The sequence below is a fragment of the Pteropus vampyrus genome, unplaced genomic scaffold, assembly GCF_000151845.1.
Source record: "Pteropus vampyrus isolate Shadow unplaced genomic scaffold, Pvam_2.0 Scaffold19, whole genome shotgun sequence".
NCBI lineage: Eukaryota > Metazoa > Chordata > Mammalia > Chiroptera > Pteropodidae > Pteropus > Pteropus vampyrus.
In genome coordinates this window covers 6643019-6659226 of record NW_011888800.1, presented here as the reverse complement: position 1 = coordinate 6659226, position 16208 = coordinate 6643019, and the positions used below count along the sequence as shown (strand labels likewise).

The window sequence follows — 16208 nt, the reverse complement described above, 5'->3', positions numbered from 1 at the left end:
AGAGTCTCCCCAAACCAGAAACCCAAAGAGGCCCACACCAAGACACATCATAATTAAAATGCCAAAGGTTATATACAAAGAGAGACTCTTAAGAGCAGCTAGTTACTTCAAGGGAGCACCCATAAGGCTGGCAGCTGATTTCTCAAAAGAAACTATGAAGGACAGAAGGGTTTGACACAAATATTCAATGTGATGAAAACCCAGGATCTATAACCAAGAATACTTTATCCAGCAAAGCTATCATTTGGAGTCGAAGGAAAGATAAAGAGCTTCCCAGACAAAAATAAGCTAAGGGAATTTAACAACACCAAGCCAGTATTACAGGAAATGTTGGAAGGACTTCTTTAAGAAGAAAAAACATGTATCAAAAACATTCCTATCAACAAGCACCTCGAATGGAAAAGAATTAAGTGCTCCAACCAAAAAACAGAGTGGCTGAATGGATAAGAAAACAAGACCCATACACCTGCTGCCTACAAGAGACTCACCTCAGACTAAAAGATACAGACTAAAAGGGGTTGGAAAAAGATATTGCCTTGATGGACCTAGAGGGTATTGCACTGAATGAAACGGGTTGGATAGAGAAAGACAACTATCACATGATTTCATGTACATGTGGAATCTAAAGAACAAAATAACAACAACAAAAGAGGAAATAAACTCATAGATACAGAGAATATTCTGAGGGCTACTAAAAAACAAAATAACAACAACAAAAGAGGAAATAAACTCATAGATACAGAGAATATTCTGAGGGCTACTAGATGGGAGAGGGGTTTGGGGGGACAAAAAAAGGCAAAGGGATTAAGAGATACAAATGGAGAGTTGCAGAATAGACATGGAGACGTAGAGTGTAGCATGGGGAAGATGGTTAATAATGTAACAAATATGTAAAGGGAGAAAGGAATATTAGATTTAGTGGGATGACACTTCGCGAGTTATGTGAATCTCTGATCACTATTGCATACAACTGAAACTGGTATATTATTGTATGTCAATTGTAATTGAAAAAAACTCAATGAATTACACAATGTAAAATACAAGCAACTTATTGTCTATTATATTTCAATAAAGCTGGAAAAAAAAGATGACTAAAATCACCAAAATCATGAATGAAAGAGGGGACATTACTACCAACCTCACAAAAATAAAACTATGCCAACAAATAACTTGGATGAAACAGGCAAAATTCCAGAAAGACCCAAACTATCAAAACTCACTCAAGTAGAAAAAGAATCCAAATCAAGATACTAAAAAATTGGCTGAATGTAAATCTAAATTCAGTAAAAGAAATTGCCTGAGTCTGACTACAAAAAAAAAAGGAAAAAAGAAAATCTGAATAGATCTATAGCAAGTAGAGATCAAACTTGTAATTTCAAAACTTTCCATAAAGAAAAAATTCAATGAACAGCTAGCTGAGTAGTCGCTTTGTACTATTCTCTAATTCTTAATACTTCACTTGAAAATTTATATTATAGCTTTGTAAATGGAATTCATTGCAATACCGGTGTGACAGAAATACAATTTTTTCATTAAGGTTCCAATGTTAACAATCCTATGTCTCTCGAAGGTTTCTACTGTTAAATTCAATTGAGTATAAAAATTTTATACTCTATCAGTTTCAAATTCATGCTTCACTTAACCTTGTTTTTATATCTGAGCCACGTCTTTCTCTATTCTTTGACTTTACCATTTCTCAAATTTCCCAACCCCTCAATCTTACTATGTATTACACTGAATCCTTATTTCTCCCTGAACATCTCCTTTCCTTATCCAAACTGGACTGTCTGCTCTCTAGGCTAACTATTTCCTAGGCCTTCCTTCGTTTTAGTACTTGTATTGGAGCCACTTTAACCTAAATTCTGTTTTCCACCTTCATTTTGGTAAAGTATGTCTTCAAGTAATGTCCTAAGAAAGAGTGGGTGAGAAAAATGTTCCGAATTCTTGTATTTCTGAAAATGTTTTATTCTGCCCTAATACTTAATAACATTGTTATAAATAGAATGTTAGATTTAAAATTATTTTCCCTCAGAACTTTGAAGGCATTGCTCTAGTAGCTTCTACCACCCAGATTTCTAATAGGAAATGTGGTATCCGATTGTTATTCCTTTACAGGCATTTTTCTCTCTCTGAAATCTTGCAAAATCTTCTCTTTATAATTGTTATACTGAAATTTCACACTGGTGTGTCTGGGTATTGGCCTTTGACACTCTATGGGGTCTTACTGTGTAAGTCTTCTGCCTCCTTTTAGCTCTGGGAAACTTTCTTGTATTATTTGAGAATTTCTTTCCCTCTTTTTTTCTGTGATCTCTTGTCCTCTAACTTCTACTAATTTTCAGAATGAATAAAGATTAATGAGAATTAGAAAATAAAATACCAAAAAGATGGGGAAAGGAACTATAAACCAATACTGAACTCTAGTCAATGTATGCTAAAATATTTAGGGGGTAATGTACTAATATCTGCAACTTTCTTTGAAAGGCATAAAAATATCCAAGATAAACTGACTGTTGGATAGAGAAGAACAGATAGGATAAAGCGAGTATATTAGAATGTTAATTAAAGAGTCTAGGTGGTGGGTATATGAATCTTCATTGTGTAATTCTTTTAGCTTTGCAGTAAGTTCAAATGATAACAAAATGTTGAGGGAAAAAAACTCATAGGAGATGCTTTATCTTCTTGTCACTTTAACCTCTGCATTTTCTTGTCTATGAGCTCTTAAAGGAACAGAATATAACCAAAGTGAAATTTGAAGTAAATAACCATGCAACTGCCTAATCTGGCAGAACTTTACTTCTGTTCTTATACTTAACATAAAAAGCTTGCTTTCATCTGTGCTAGGTAATTTTAAATCTTTAGAAGTTTTTAATAGCCAAGAACTATCAAACCCTTGGACAAAAGACATAGAATTGCAAGTGAAAATATTACAAAAAATATCCATGTTGCCTCTGTCAGTGCTATCATAGTGCACTGAGAGGGCATAGCTCAACAAAAGCCAACGACAATTACTTTAAACTTTGAAAATATGGAAAAGGCCACAGGAGAATGTGGTATTCTCAATGAATTACCTCATTCACAGTATTTTTCTCTCTCAACTATTTGAGTATATTCTGAAAATTAATTTCTTTTCTTTAGTTTCTTTTCTCCATTGTGACAATGGATATTCTTGCTAAAATCTCAATTCCAAAGACTTTGGGGAGATGGGAGGGAATATGCACAGTACTGAATGTTCTATAACCTTTAAAAATAAATAACAATCAATCTTTACTCACTAAAAACTCACAATATAAAATGTCTGAAATCAAAGAGGACAGAACAGTCAAGACATATGTCTATGTCATTTTGCACATCTCATTTCACTTATTACAGGTTCATATTTATGTTTTCACAGAAGCAGAACACTGATTTCTAAAACTAAGTTCTGACAAAGCATAATCAAAGATCCTGTCAGGATTTGTTCAGTCACAAAAACTGATGTCTAGAAAGAAACAACAAATGGACTTTAGGGACACCTACTGGCTTATTAACAAATAATCTTTCAAGAAGGTATTAGGGACTCAGAACTCTTATTTCCAACTCAGTCACCACTTCAACAATCATTTATTTTTTTGAGTAATCCAATAAATGATAACTTCATACTTCCATGGATGGCAACATCTTTCCTCTAAGGGGTCAAATTAAGAATTACAATTCTTGAGCCCTGACTGAATTATAATTACAGAGTGGTACTAAATAAGTGGAGTAACAGCCCTGCCAATGCTTAAAAATTCAAAGCTCTTAGTATAATACCCAATAAAATAGAATTTACTGGGTTGTATATATATTGATGTGTGAGATATTAAATAAGTACACATAAATCTCAGATATTATCCATTTGACTAAGTTACATGGCAGAACCACAGGCACTGAAGCTATCCAATACAAAGGATGCATTCTTTTGGAAGATTCTTTGGCTTTTGGAGATTATTTTCAAAGAAAATTTCTGTGAAACTATAATAATAATCAACATAAAATATGAAAATATCTACGGCCATGCCACCCTGAACAAGCCCGAGCCCGTTTGATCTCGGAAGCTAAGCAGGGTTGGGCCTGGTTAGTACTTGGATGGGAGACCACCTAGGAAGACCAGGCGCTGTAGGCATAGAAAATAAAAAATAAGGAATTGTAAGCTGACAAGGTCCTTGCAATCTGTGAGGTCAACCAAGGGTTGCCTTGCCTAAAAAAAAAAAAAGTACACACACACACACACACACGAAAATGTAATTTTATAAATATTTGCTTCACATTATATAAAACTTCAAAGGTAAAGCTAATCGAACTTTGTAACTATATAATACCAAAGAATAAGTGCTTAAAATAAAATGTAATCATGGGAAATTTTGAGTGCTAGAGAAATATATGAAGCAAGAAAAACAGCTGTTAAGATACTGGAGGGAGATGAAAAAGGATCATAGTATAATAGGATGAAAATAACTGATTCTAGTCTTAGTTCTGCCATCATCTGCATGACCTTGGATAAATAACTAAACCATTGTGCCTAAATTTCCTCATGTGTAAATCAGATATTACTGGCCCTACTTATGTTTCTTAGTGTTGTCATCAGGGACAAACGATAATATTTATGAAATGGATGGGATTTCAAAGTTAAAGTGCTATGTAAGGGATTATGTTATTATCTCATTTCAGTGAAGCCAGTAAATTCACTTTTAAGTCATTTATTAAGGCAAAAAAACTAAACACATGATTTGAAATCACATTAATAAAGAACCTTGCCTGTGATTAGTTGACTAACAGATTATATACACTGAGAGCCTAATTAATGACTTTAATATTCAAAACGGCTTTTCTATTTGACAGTGAAACATGTTTATTATAGAAAATGTAAAAACTTCAGAAAATTGAGGCAAAAATAAAAACCGTTCACATTCTTACCATCCAGAAATAACATTTTAGTGTATTTATCCCAAGTGTTGTACATTTATAAATACACATTTTTCTATATTATAATTATATATGGTATCAGATGGGTACTAGATTTATTGGGGTGATCACTTTGTAAAGTATATTAATGTCTAATCACTATGTTGTATACCTGAAACTAATATATTGTATGTCAACTATAATTGAAAAATAAGAAAGTATTATAATAAATACATACATTTAAAATTAAGCATGTGTATATATATATGTATATGTGTATATGTATATATACACATACACACACTCATTTTATTAACCTTTCTTACATCAAGTTATGTCAATAAATATTCATATGTCAATATTCTTTGAAACTTTTTTGTGGCTGCAATACTAATGAGTATTTCTAAGGCATGAGATCATAATATCTAGAAAGATAAGGTACTCACAGCTGGTGGGAGTGTAAAGTGATAGTCAATTTGGCAGTATTTATGTTATACACCATGATACTGCAATTCTCTAGAGAAAATCCCAATTTATGAAAGGCGGCACATACAGAGATAATTAACTGGTAATGCAGTCACCCTTGGAAAGAGGAACATGACGAAAGGAGGGACAGAAAGAGGAAGACAGCAACCTTTCTTTGTATAACCTTTTGAACTACTCCTTCTGATGCCTCCCTAGTTCACATAAGCAGTACTTACTAGAATTTTATCAGCTTTGGCTTCACTAATCCCCTTAATATTTATGAGCTCCTTCTTTGGTGCATAGGCAACAGCCTCCACAGTATGAAATCCAGCTTCTTCCAATTTCTTCACATCGTTGGCATTTATGCCACATTGCTGCAAGTGAAGAAAACCATGAATAAATTTAAATTTTAGTTCTCTCTTCTATCTAATATGGATATCTGCCCTACCTATTTCACAGAGCTGTTTGGAAGAACTGTGGTATTATATCCCAAAGCTTTGAAAAGTGTGCGTTACATATAAGGTATTTATTAACAGATTATCAACCTTTCCATGATCAAAATCAGCATTTTAAAACTAGTACTATCCCTTTATATTAAAATGGACTTATCATGAATTGGGATTAAACCAGTAACTCCCAAGCACTAGGAGAAAAACCTGTAACACTCAACTTTTTATGACTGGGACACTAAATAAACTTTGAGACCCTGGGTTCTAAAAGACCACTTTAAATCAGTATTTCCCAATGTTTTCCACATCAAGCACACATAAAATTGGTATTTTTTACACTAAGCTGCGGTAAACAAATAAGGCTGCCCCAGAACTGAGGGGAGCACTATCTTAGCATATCAATATCCTTTTTGTAACACAATGACTAGAAAGATCTACTCTTACAACCTACATTGAGATTACAGAAAGTTTTTGGTCAGAGACTTATATATCATTTATCAAAACAAACCACCGAAAGCTCCCTGTTTCTCCCCATATACAAAGTCAGCTTTGGTTTTATTAGCCACCAAAACCATGACTTCTGGGAGAGTATGAGTTGTGGGGGACGTGTATGTATTTGGGGGGTTAGGGAAGGTTTGAAAGATGGGAGAGAATATCTGCCCACAGAAACCATGTCTACTATTAATAGTTAAGCAATATGCATGTGTGGATATAAGGATGCTCATGATACTGAAAGTTATGACTCTGAATTCTCTAGTGTTTATCATGAACCTGTTTAAGCAAACTTCTGGAGTCTTGAAGCTTAGCTGGGGATAGGAAGAATGTGTGTAAAGAGGCAAAAGAAAGAAGGCTTTCTCTGCTTACCTTCCTACTTATTTCAGCCCATGTTGGCTGCACCCATACTGGGGCCTCTGTACAACGGGCAGAAATAGTGCAAGGCTCCAGCTCTAGTGCTTGATGTTGTTGTGCAGAGTTCTAAATTGGAGCTTGGCTCTCATACCTTAACAACTATAAACCCTTCTCCCTGGCCCCCATGACAGCTGTCTTGCTAGTAACTTCAGCATAGATCTGGGTCTTCTATCCTCCCTGCAACGCTGGCCCAGGCTACTGTAATTCCCTGGACAGTAATTTCATACTTAGTACAAGAGCATCCTCCACCATTGGATCCTATGGTTTCTTAGTTTCTGACAATCCAGCTCTAAGAAAAGTGATAAAGTAGGAGGAACATTCTTGACAAAAGGAGAGCTCTGCCCAGACATGTTTAGCAACTATCTTATGCCTTTCCACAGGATCCTTGACAACCCTTTTAAAAACTCTAATTTGGGTCTTGACTACAGGTAGTAAACCAATGGTTTATGTAAATGTTGTGGGTTCACTCAATAGGTAGAGAAATCTAGTCTGGCATTAAATTAGCAACTAAGCACATACCTCTAATCTTGAGATAGGTTGTGGGCCAAAGCTCTCTTCTTCCAAGGAAGTATCTGCATTTGCTTCAAGCTGCATCTGCATAGCCATTACTTAGTGTTCAATACTGAAAAATATAGATGGCCATCAGGAAGAACACTGGAGAGAGTAGAGCTGTAAACTTAATTTTGCAATAAATCTCTGAAGAATTACTTGCTAGGCTTTTGGTCTAATCACCGACCTACCCATGGCAGGAAAAAGAACATATATCTCACGAACTTTCCCTTCTACCTAGCTAGTTTTATCAGAAAAACTAAGAATAGCCAGGGGAGAGTATTAGACAAGGAGACACAGGGAGGCTTCTGGGGTGCTGACAGCACTCTATTTCTTGACCCGAGTGGTGATTACACAGGTATATTCATTTTGTAATAATTCATGGAGCTGTATACACTTTTGCCTGTTTTTTTCTACATGTATATTGCACTTCGTTTTAGAGGTTTAAAAAAACTGCTCACTCCCTAGTCATCACGTGGACTGTCTTCCGATTAATTAGAATATCTTTTTGTCAAGTCGACGTTGGTAGATAGTAAGAAAAGTATGGTATAATGGAAAGAGGGCGGACCAAAAACCCAGCTCTAACACAAAACAGCTGTAATTTTAACTCATTACACCTCTCTCGACCTCAGCTTCCTCGCCCACTCCCATAAGTGTTGGAAATGAAGGCCTCGAAAAGATTCCTCTCTACTCTAATGACGGGTCCGCTTCTGTTTTCGCCACAACGAGCTCCAAGAGTCGGTTGGGCTCGGGCACGCCCTGCCTCTTTTGGCGCAGAGGGGCCGGGTTCAGTCGGCCGCAGGAGCACGGGCCTGGGTCTGGTTAACGCGCGGACAAACCCAGAAGCGGAAAGCGGCCGAGTCTGCGCCTGACACACTCACCTCAGCCTGCAGCGCTCCTATCTGGAACGGGCTGGGCTGTGGGCTCCGACCTCCGTCCGCTGGGCCGGCGCGCTACCGACCCCGGACCGACTCCAGACGCCCTTGCTTGCGCCTCACTTCTCTGCTCCCTTGTTCCAGCCTTCTGCACCAACCCAGGCGAGTTCCGGCTCCCAACTACGCGCCGGGAGCACGTCTCAGTTCTCCTCAGCACTCGGCCTCCCCAAGCAGCGCGCGATCTGCCCGCCCGCTTTCGGAAATCCCGCCAAATCCTCTAGAGCAGTCACGCCCGTGCCGACGTAACGTCTCGGATTCGCCTTCTAGCCTGTCCCGGCGCTGCTCGCGAGCCGGAAAGCTAGGCCCAAGGAACTTGATCTTGCATGATATTAAGAATTACCTTCTTCCTTTTAACCGTAAGGACTTACTCAAAACTTTAGAGTTGCCGCCTTCTCATTACCAGATAGAGAACTACAACTCCCAAGAAGTAGTGGAGTCGGCCCGAGACTACATCTCCCAGTGTGCACCGCCCGCGGACGCCCCCGCCGTATCTCCTAAGCTACTCTTGGAAATAGTCTGGTTCCAAAGAGCTATTTTCGGTTAACCTGAGTATCTAAAGGTGGGCTTCCGACTCAGTCAAATTCCCTGAGCCAGACGCTTTCCAGGCCCCTAGAGGTGATGGAGCTGAGGAAGCTACATCTCGATGAAACTGGGAAATCGAGCTACTACCAGGAGGGAGAAAGAAATGGTTGTAATATTAGTCAACCTGACTCCAAAAGGAGGAGGCACTGATTTTGGGAAGGTAAACCATATCGTGTTTTACTGGAAAGTCTGATCTGTGATTCCGGTTTTAAAAGGTGAATAGGGGTTTCTCGGACGAAGGAGAAGCAATGGAAGACAAGCAGATCATATTGGACATGGAAATTTAACAACCTGGTCTAAGAACAGTATTGTTTAATAAGGGAGGAAAAGTTTAAGAGGTGATGAGACTGTAAAGTTACATATAGTTGAAGAGGCTTAAGACCATGTATGGAGCTTTGGTGTTTATTCTTTAGATAATGGGAAAATCATTGAAAGTTTGTAAGCAAACAAGTACGGTTAGATATATTCTCTTCACTACTTTATGTTTGTGGAGTGCTGTTAAATTCGTAAACTTTAATCCTCACACCATTATCTTGTAGCATTGAAGGATAGATATTAGGAGAGAGTAACAGCAAAAACTGTTAAGAAGCTTCTTGCAGTATTTCAGGCAAGAGATGAAGGCTTGAGTTAGAGCAATGAGAACAGATTCAGGAAGCATTCTGGAAGTAGAATTAACCTAATTTAGTGATTATAGATAGTACCTGGGGATAATAATGAACTGCCTTCCATACCAAAAGTACCCACAGTTACCTCCTATTTTTCACACCCCCGTCCTTAGAGCATCTGCAAACCCATAGCCCCTCTTGGCTGAGTGAAGTCATATGACTGACCCTTCGTTAAAATTAAATTCCTGTGGCTGTGTGGATGTCAAATGAGAGAAACCCCTTCTAGAAAGATTAAGAAATTGAGAGACTAAGAAAGTTAGAGTCTGAGACAGAAACAGTTTGGGGGATGGGGGAACAGTTTTGAATTCTGACTGCTTTCCAGATCTCTTTTCCAGGTTCTCTGGGGCCCAGCAGCACTTACTGTTCTTAAGGTCTATGAGATACCGCTATACCCCAATAAAGCTCCCTTCCCATTTTTTTCTGCTTAAAATAATTTGAGTAGTTTTCTGTTCCTTTCCTCTAAGACAAACCACTAAAAACTTTGAAATAAGACAAACTAGATTTCTCACTAACAGTTAAATTAGCAATTCATGAGAATATTTATATAAATGTGTAATTAAAAAGTTTGGGACATATTCTTAATTACAACCTAAGTGACCTATCTGAAATCTCAAGAAGGCAGGCAACCTCTGATAAGACCAAAACTCACAATCAGCAGAAACCTAATCTTTTGTCTCGAGAAAAATAACTTCAGCATAGTCGGCCTGAAGCATACGAAGAGAAATCCAGAAAGGGAAACCCAGTGTCCAAGTGATCCATTTGAGTAGTGCAAGGATGATTCAACATTAGGAATTCTTTTATTATAATTGACCACATTAATAGGTCAAGGAGAAAAGAATATGGTTAATTTCATCATTTTGAAAAATCAATAAAATTCAACATAAATTTCTGATTAAGGAGAAGAAAAGGTAAAAAGAAAAAAATACAGATAAATGAGCTGCCATCATTTGCTCAGTGGTGAAGCGTTGGAAACACTTCCATTAAAACCAAGGACAAAATTGTCTATTGTCACTATTATTTACTATTGTTTAGGAAGTGCCACTGTCATAATAAAAGAATGAAATAATGAGATAATAAAAAATAAATAATAGAAGATGCAAATGTTGGAAAAGATTTACAAATACGATTATATACCCGGATAGTTGAAGGGATAAAAAGACATTAGTGTAACTAATTGCAAATATAAAATCATAGCTTTACCAAATGCTAATAACCAATTAGACGATGTAATAGAAAAAAGATGCCATTCACAGAAGAACAAAAACCATAAATATATAGGAATAAACTTTTAGAAATGTTCAGGACCTACATAGAGAAATATCTAAAACTATGTTCCCTGAGGAGAAGGCTCAATATTATAAACTTGAAAATTCTCCAGAATCAGTGAGTTCCCAATAGAAATCTCAATGGGATTTGTGGCAATCACTATTGATTGCCTACCCAACAGTCATTGCCCTTTATAGCTAAGGAAACTTACTATGTGGGAGGATGCTCACTTACAAGCTTTTGGATGACTTTGCCTTCATCTGTATTCTTTTATGTATCGTTTGAATTTTTAGTATTAATATATTTTTATTTTTGATGATAATTTTAAAACTAACAAAAATATAAAATATCTCGAAATAAACTTAACAAGAAAAGTGCACATCCTATATGAAGGAAACTTTGAGATATTAAAGGATACAAAAAGAAAAGCTTACTATCTACTTGTATTGGAAGGCTCAACATTTTAAAGATATCAGTTCTCCAATAGTTGATCTTTAGATTTAATATAACATGATCTCAGTAAAAAATGCCAACAGTTTTTTTTGGGGAACCGAATAAGCTAGTGTTTAAAGAATCATATGTGCTTCTTAGTTTGACATAGGAACATATTTTAGACAGAATATGTGTTCTGTTTTAGAGCTGTGCTGTCTGTATATTTAGCTGTGGACAACTACATATTGCTCTCACAACATTGATTCCTGCAATAATTCCATCCTGATAATATGAATGCCAGTTGTGTTTACAAGAACCGATAAGAGGAGTAAAATCATATGATCATTACAGCAGACAAAAATAAAGCATGTGATAAAACTTCAATATCTATTCATGTTAAACCTTTTAAAAACTAGGAGTAAATGAGAACTTAACCGGACAACAGGTATAACAGCAACAGTAACAACATAAAAGCCTTTTGTAAACATCACATTTAATGGTGAAACTTTAGAGCTATCCTTTGAGATGAAAATAAGACAAAGATGCCTGTCTGTCACCACCTCTAATCATCACTGCGCATTAAAGCAAGAAACAGAAACAAAGGGAATAACTATTATAAAGGCAGAAATGAAACTCAACTTTGTAAATGGTATGATTATGTATATTAAAAAATTGAAAAGAAATTTCATAAACTATTAGAATTAATAAGAGTTTAGCAAGGTGGCTGTACACAAAATCAATATACAAAAACATTGTATTTCATATACTAGGAAAAATAATGACATTTGAAAAATGATGCATTTTACAAAATCAAAAAGTAACAGTAAATCTAATAAACTATATATACAATCACAATTGGGAAACATAAAATTTTATTGAAAGGCTTTAAAGATTAATGAAGAGACATCATAGTTATGGATTGGAGGTTCAGAATTATATATATGCCAATTCCCCTCAAATTGATCTATAGATTCAGTGCTATCAATAAAAATCCCAACAAGTTTCCCTTTCCTGTTTTTGCATCTTCACAATCTGATCCTAAATGTCACGTGGAAATGCAAAAGGCTAAGACTAGCCAAGGCAATCTTAAAAAATAAAATGACGGAACTTTCTTCTCCAGATATCAAAACTTTAAAAAAAATTTTATTATTAGTTTCAAGAATACAGTATATTGATTAGACATTTGTATAGTTTATAAAACAATCTCCCTAATTGCTCTTTCCTCTGGCTCTCCACCTACCCATTACATTAATGCTAACTGCATTCCCTATACCGTACTACCCATCCCAGTGACCATCTATCAACTATTAATTTCTACTTCTTTAACTCTTTACCCCATTCTTCCAGCCCCCCAACCCACCCTCCCCCTGGCCATCACTATATTCGTGAGTCTGTTTTTGATTAGTTTGTTCTTTTTGTTTCTTAGATTCTGCATATAAGTGAAATCATATGGTATTTATCTTTCTCTGACTTATTTCATTCAGTATAATAACTTCTAGATCCATCCATGTCATTGCAAATCAAAACTTCTCTTAAAGCTATAGTGATTTAGAGAGTGTTTTATTGGCTCAGCTATAGACAAGTAGATTAATGGAAAAAAGAGAATTCAGAAACAGACCCATGCATATATGGATTCTTGATTTATGACAGAGGTTATCACAGATAATTTGTCACTAGGGAAAGGATGACCTTTTTAATAAATGATGCTTGGACAATTGGGTATCCATTTAGGGAAAAAAATGAACTGCTATCTGATATATATAAAAACCAATTTTAGGTATATTGAAGATCTGAATGTGAATGAGAAAATTATAAAGTTTTAGAAGATAGAATAAAGAATATTATATCTTCTAAATTTGGTTGTAGGAAACATTGATACACTTTTGAAAACAATTTAGCATTATCTACTGAAATTTAAGATTTATATATCCTTTGATTTAGCAATTTCTTTCTTTAGTATATGCTCTATATTCTAGGGCCTAGAGAATCATTTGCATCAGGAACTAGAATGTCTATCACTGAATCGTACATTTATGAATGATTAAAATAATATTGTTATGTATATTTTACCACATTAAAAATATTGCACAGCAAAACATTAATTTTTTAAAAATCAATTCAGAGGAAGGATAGGCTTTTCAAAAATGGTGCTAAAGCTATTAGGTCTAGTGAAAAAATGAATCTCAACCTAAACCTCAAACCTTTTACAAAACTTATTTCAAAATGGATCATAGATTTAAATGTAAAACATAAAACTATAGAACTTTTAGAAAAACATACAAGATCTTCAAGAACTAGGACTAAGTGATGAGTTCTTAGACATGCCACCAAAAACACAATCCATAAAAGAAAAACTGTTAAGTTGGACTTCATCAAAATTTGAAGTTTGTTCTGCAAAGACTGTTAAGAGGATGAAACAACATGCTATAGACTGGGAATAAACATTTGCAAACCACACAACTACCAAAAGACTTGTATGTTTAAAGAACTTTCAAAACTCAACAGTAAAAAAAAAAAATCCAATTAGAAAATGGGCAAAAGACATGAACAGACATTTCACCAAAGATATACAGATGTTAAATAAGCATACAGAAAGATGTTACAAGGGAAATATAAATTTAAATCACAATAGTATCATTATATATTTATCAGAATGGTGAAAATAAAAAACAGTGCCAATCTAAATGCTGATGAGGATGCGGAGAAACTGGATCTCTCATGGATTGCTGGTGTGAATATAAAATGGTGAGGCCACCCTGGAAAGTAGTATGGCAGTTTCTTGTAAAACTAAATATACACTTGTCCTATGATCCAGCAAACACTTTCTTGGGTACTTAGAGACATAAGAATGTATGTTCATACAAGACTTGTATATAAATATTCATAGCCACTTTATTTGTAGTAACTCAAAACTGGAAACACCCAATGCCCTTCAGTGGGTCAATGGTTAAACACACTATGGTACATCCATACAGTGGGAATAATCCTCCGTAATAAAAAGGAAGAAAATACTTACACACTTGGATAAACATCAAGGTCATTATGCCAAATGAAAAAAAAAAGCCAGTATCAAAAGGTTACATACCTTAAATTCCATTTATATAACATTCTAAAACTGATAAAATTAGAGATGAAAAACCGGTTAGTGGTTGCCAGAGGATAAGGATGAAGCTGTGAGTGTAACTATAAAGTGGTAGCAAAAGGGAATCATAACTCTCTGGTGATGGAGTTCTGTATCTTGACTGTGGTGGTGGTTACACAAATCTATCCATGGGGTAAAACTGCATAAATCTATACACATACATGTAAATGAGTTATATGTAAAAACTAGTACAACTGAATAAGGTCTGTAATTACCTCAATATAAGTGGAATCATATATTATTTGTCCTTTTGTGCTGAACATTTAATAGTTTCAGCTCTTATGTTTAGGTCTTTGATCCATTTTGAGTTAATTTTTGAATATGGTATAAGGGTCCAAATTTATTCTCTTGTATGTGGATATCCAATTTTTCCACTAAGCATAATATTTTTTAGGTCTATTTATATTTAACATGTATCAAAATTTAGTCCTTTTCATGGCTGAATAGTATTCCATCCTATGTATAAACCACATTTTGTTTATTCTTATGTTGATAGACACCTGATTTGTTTCTACATTTTGGCTATTGTGAATAATGCTGCTATGAACCTTGATATACATTTATCTTTTCAAGTCCCTGTTTTCAATTCTTTTGGATATCTACCTAGGAGTAGAACTGCTGGGTCATAAGGTAGTTCTGTGTTCAACATTTGAGAAACTGAAACTGTTTTCCATAGTGGCTGCATCATTTTACATTCCCACCAGCAATACACAAGACTCCAAATTTCCCACATCCTCTCCAGTGCTTATTTTCCTTTTTTTAAAAATTATGCCCAACCTAATATATATAAAGTGGTATCTCCTTGTGGTTTGAACCTGCATTTCCCTAATGACTAATGATATCAAACATCTTTTTCATGTATTTACTTGTTGGCCATTTGTATATCTTCTTTGTAGAGATGTCTATTCAAGTCCTTTGTCTATCTTAAAAATTGGGTTGTTTGTCTATTTGTTATGTTGTAAGAATTCTTTATATATTCTGGATACTAGACTCTTACCAGATATATGATTTGCAAATACTTTCTCCCATTCTTTTTTTCACTTTCTTGATAATATCCTTTGATGTACATACGTTTCTAATTTTGAAGAAGTCTAGTTTTTGTTCCTTCTCTTTTGTCATCTCTATAATTCCATTGCCATACATGTCATGATGACATGAGGATTTAGCCCTATGTTTTCTGCTGAACGTTTAATAGTTTCAGCTCTTATGTTTAGGTCTTTGATCAATTTTGAGTTAATTTTTGAATATGGTATAAGGGTCCAAATTTATTCTCTTGTATGTGGATATCCAATTTTCCCAGCACCATTTGTTGAAAAGCGGGTTTTTTATTTTTATTTTTTGAGGTGATGAGACTGTTCTAAAATTGATTGTGGTGATACGTGCACATATCTGTGAATATACTAAAAACCATTCAATTGTACACTTTAAATGGCAAATCATGATTATGTGAAATATAGTTCAATAAAATTGTTTTTAAAAAAAGTGAAAAAACACCACAGATGGCTAGTTCCCACTCCTAGAGTTTCTCTGATTCAGCAGATTTGGGGGAGGCTGATGCTATACTGATGTATACTGATGTACCTCTCTATACATACATCTCTGTGTACTTATATAAAGTATAGTTCTCAAACTATACTTTGAGAACCACTCTATTAGTTTGTAGAAATGAGTTTTTTGAGAAACTTCAAAACAGTTTTCTTTTATTGTCCTTGAGAGACAGGGTAACTGTGGTTTATACCTGGTTCTTATACTCAGGTCCTGGCATATTTTAATCTTATTTTGGTTTTCAAATAAGTGGATGTTCTTAGAGCTTTCTTTGGCATATCTTCAAAGGTCTATTGGATACAGGGTAAAAACACTCTTCACTTCATAAAGAGACACTGCTTTAAAAAGA

The 16208-nt window shown here is 35.2% G+C and overlaps 1 protein-coding gene and 1 non-coding gene across 3 annotated transcripts in view; one reads left to right on the top strand and one right to left on the bottom strand.

The window, feature by feature from the left end:
• RAD51 (RAD51 recombinase) overlaps nt 1–8616 on the bottom strand; it is a 29109-nt gene extending 20493 nt beyond the window's left edge. The window contains exons 1-3 of one of the 2 annotated variants that reach the window (XM_023527755.1): nt 8596–8616; nt 7263–7365; nt 5622–5759 (exon numbers count right to left, since the gene is read on the bottom strand). In XM_023527755.1, the coding sequence (XP_023383523.1) occupies nt 5622–5759; nt 7263–7349 (225 nt within the window). In that variant the 5' untranslated portion in view covers nt 7350–7365; nt 8596–8616. The other variant, XM_011354915.2, reaches the window with a different exon arrangement.
• On the top strand, nt 4023–4141 carry LOC111736393. Its single transcript, XR_002779172.1, has one exon. It is a non-coding gene; the product is annotated as a 5S ribosomal RNA (ribosomal RNA).
• Nucleotides 8617–16208: the final 7592 nt, after the last annotated feature.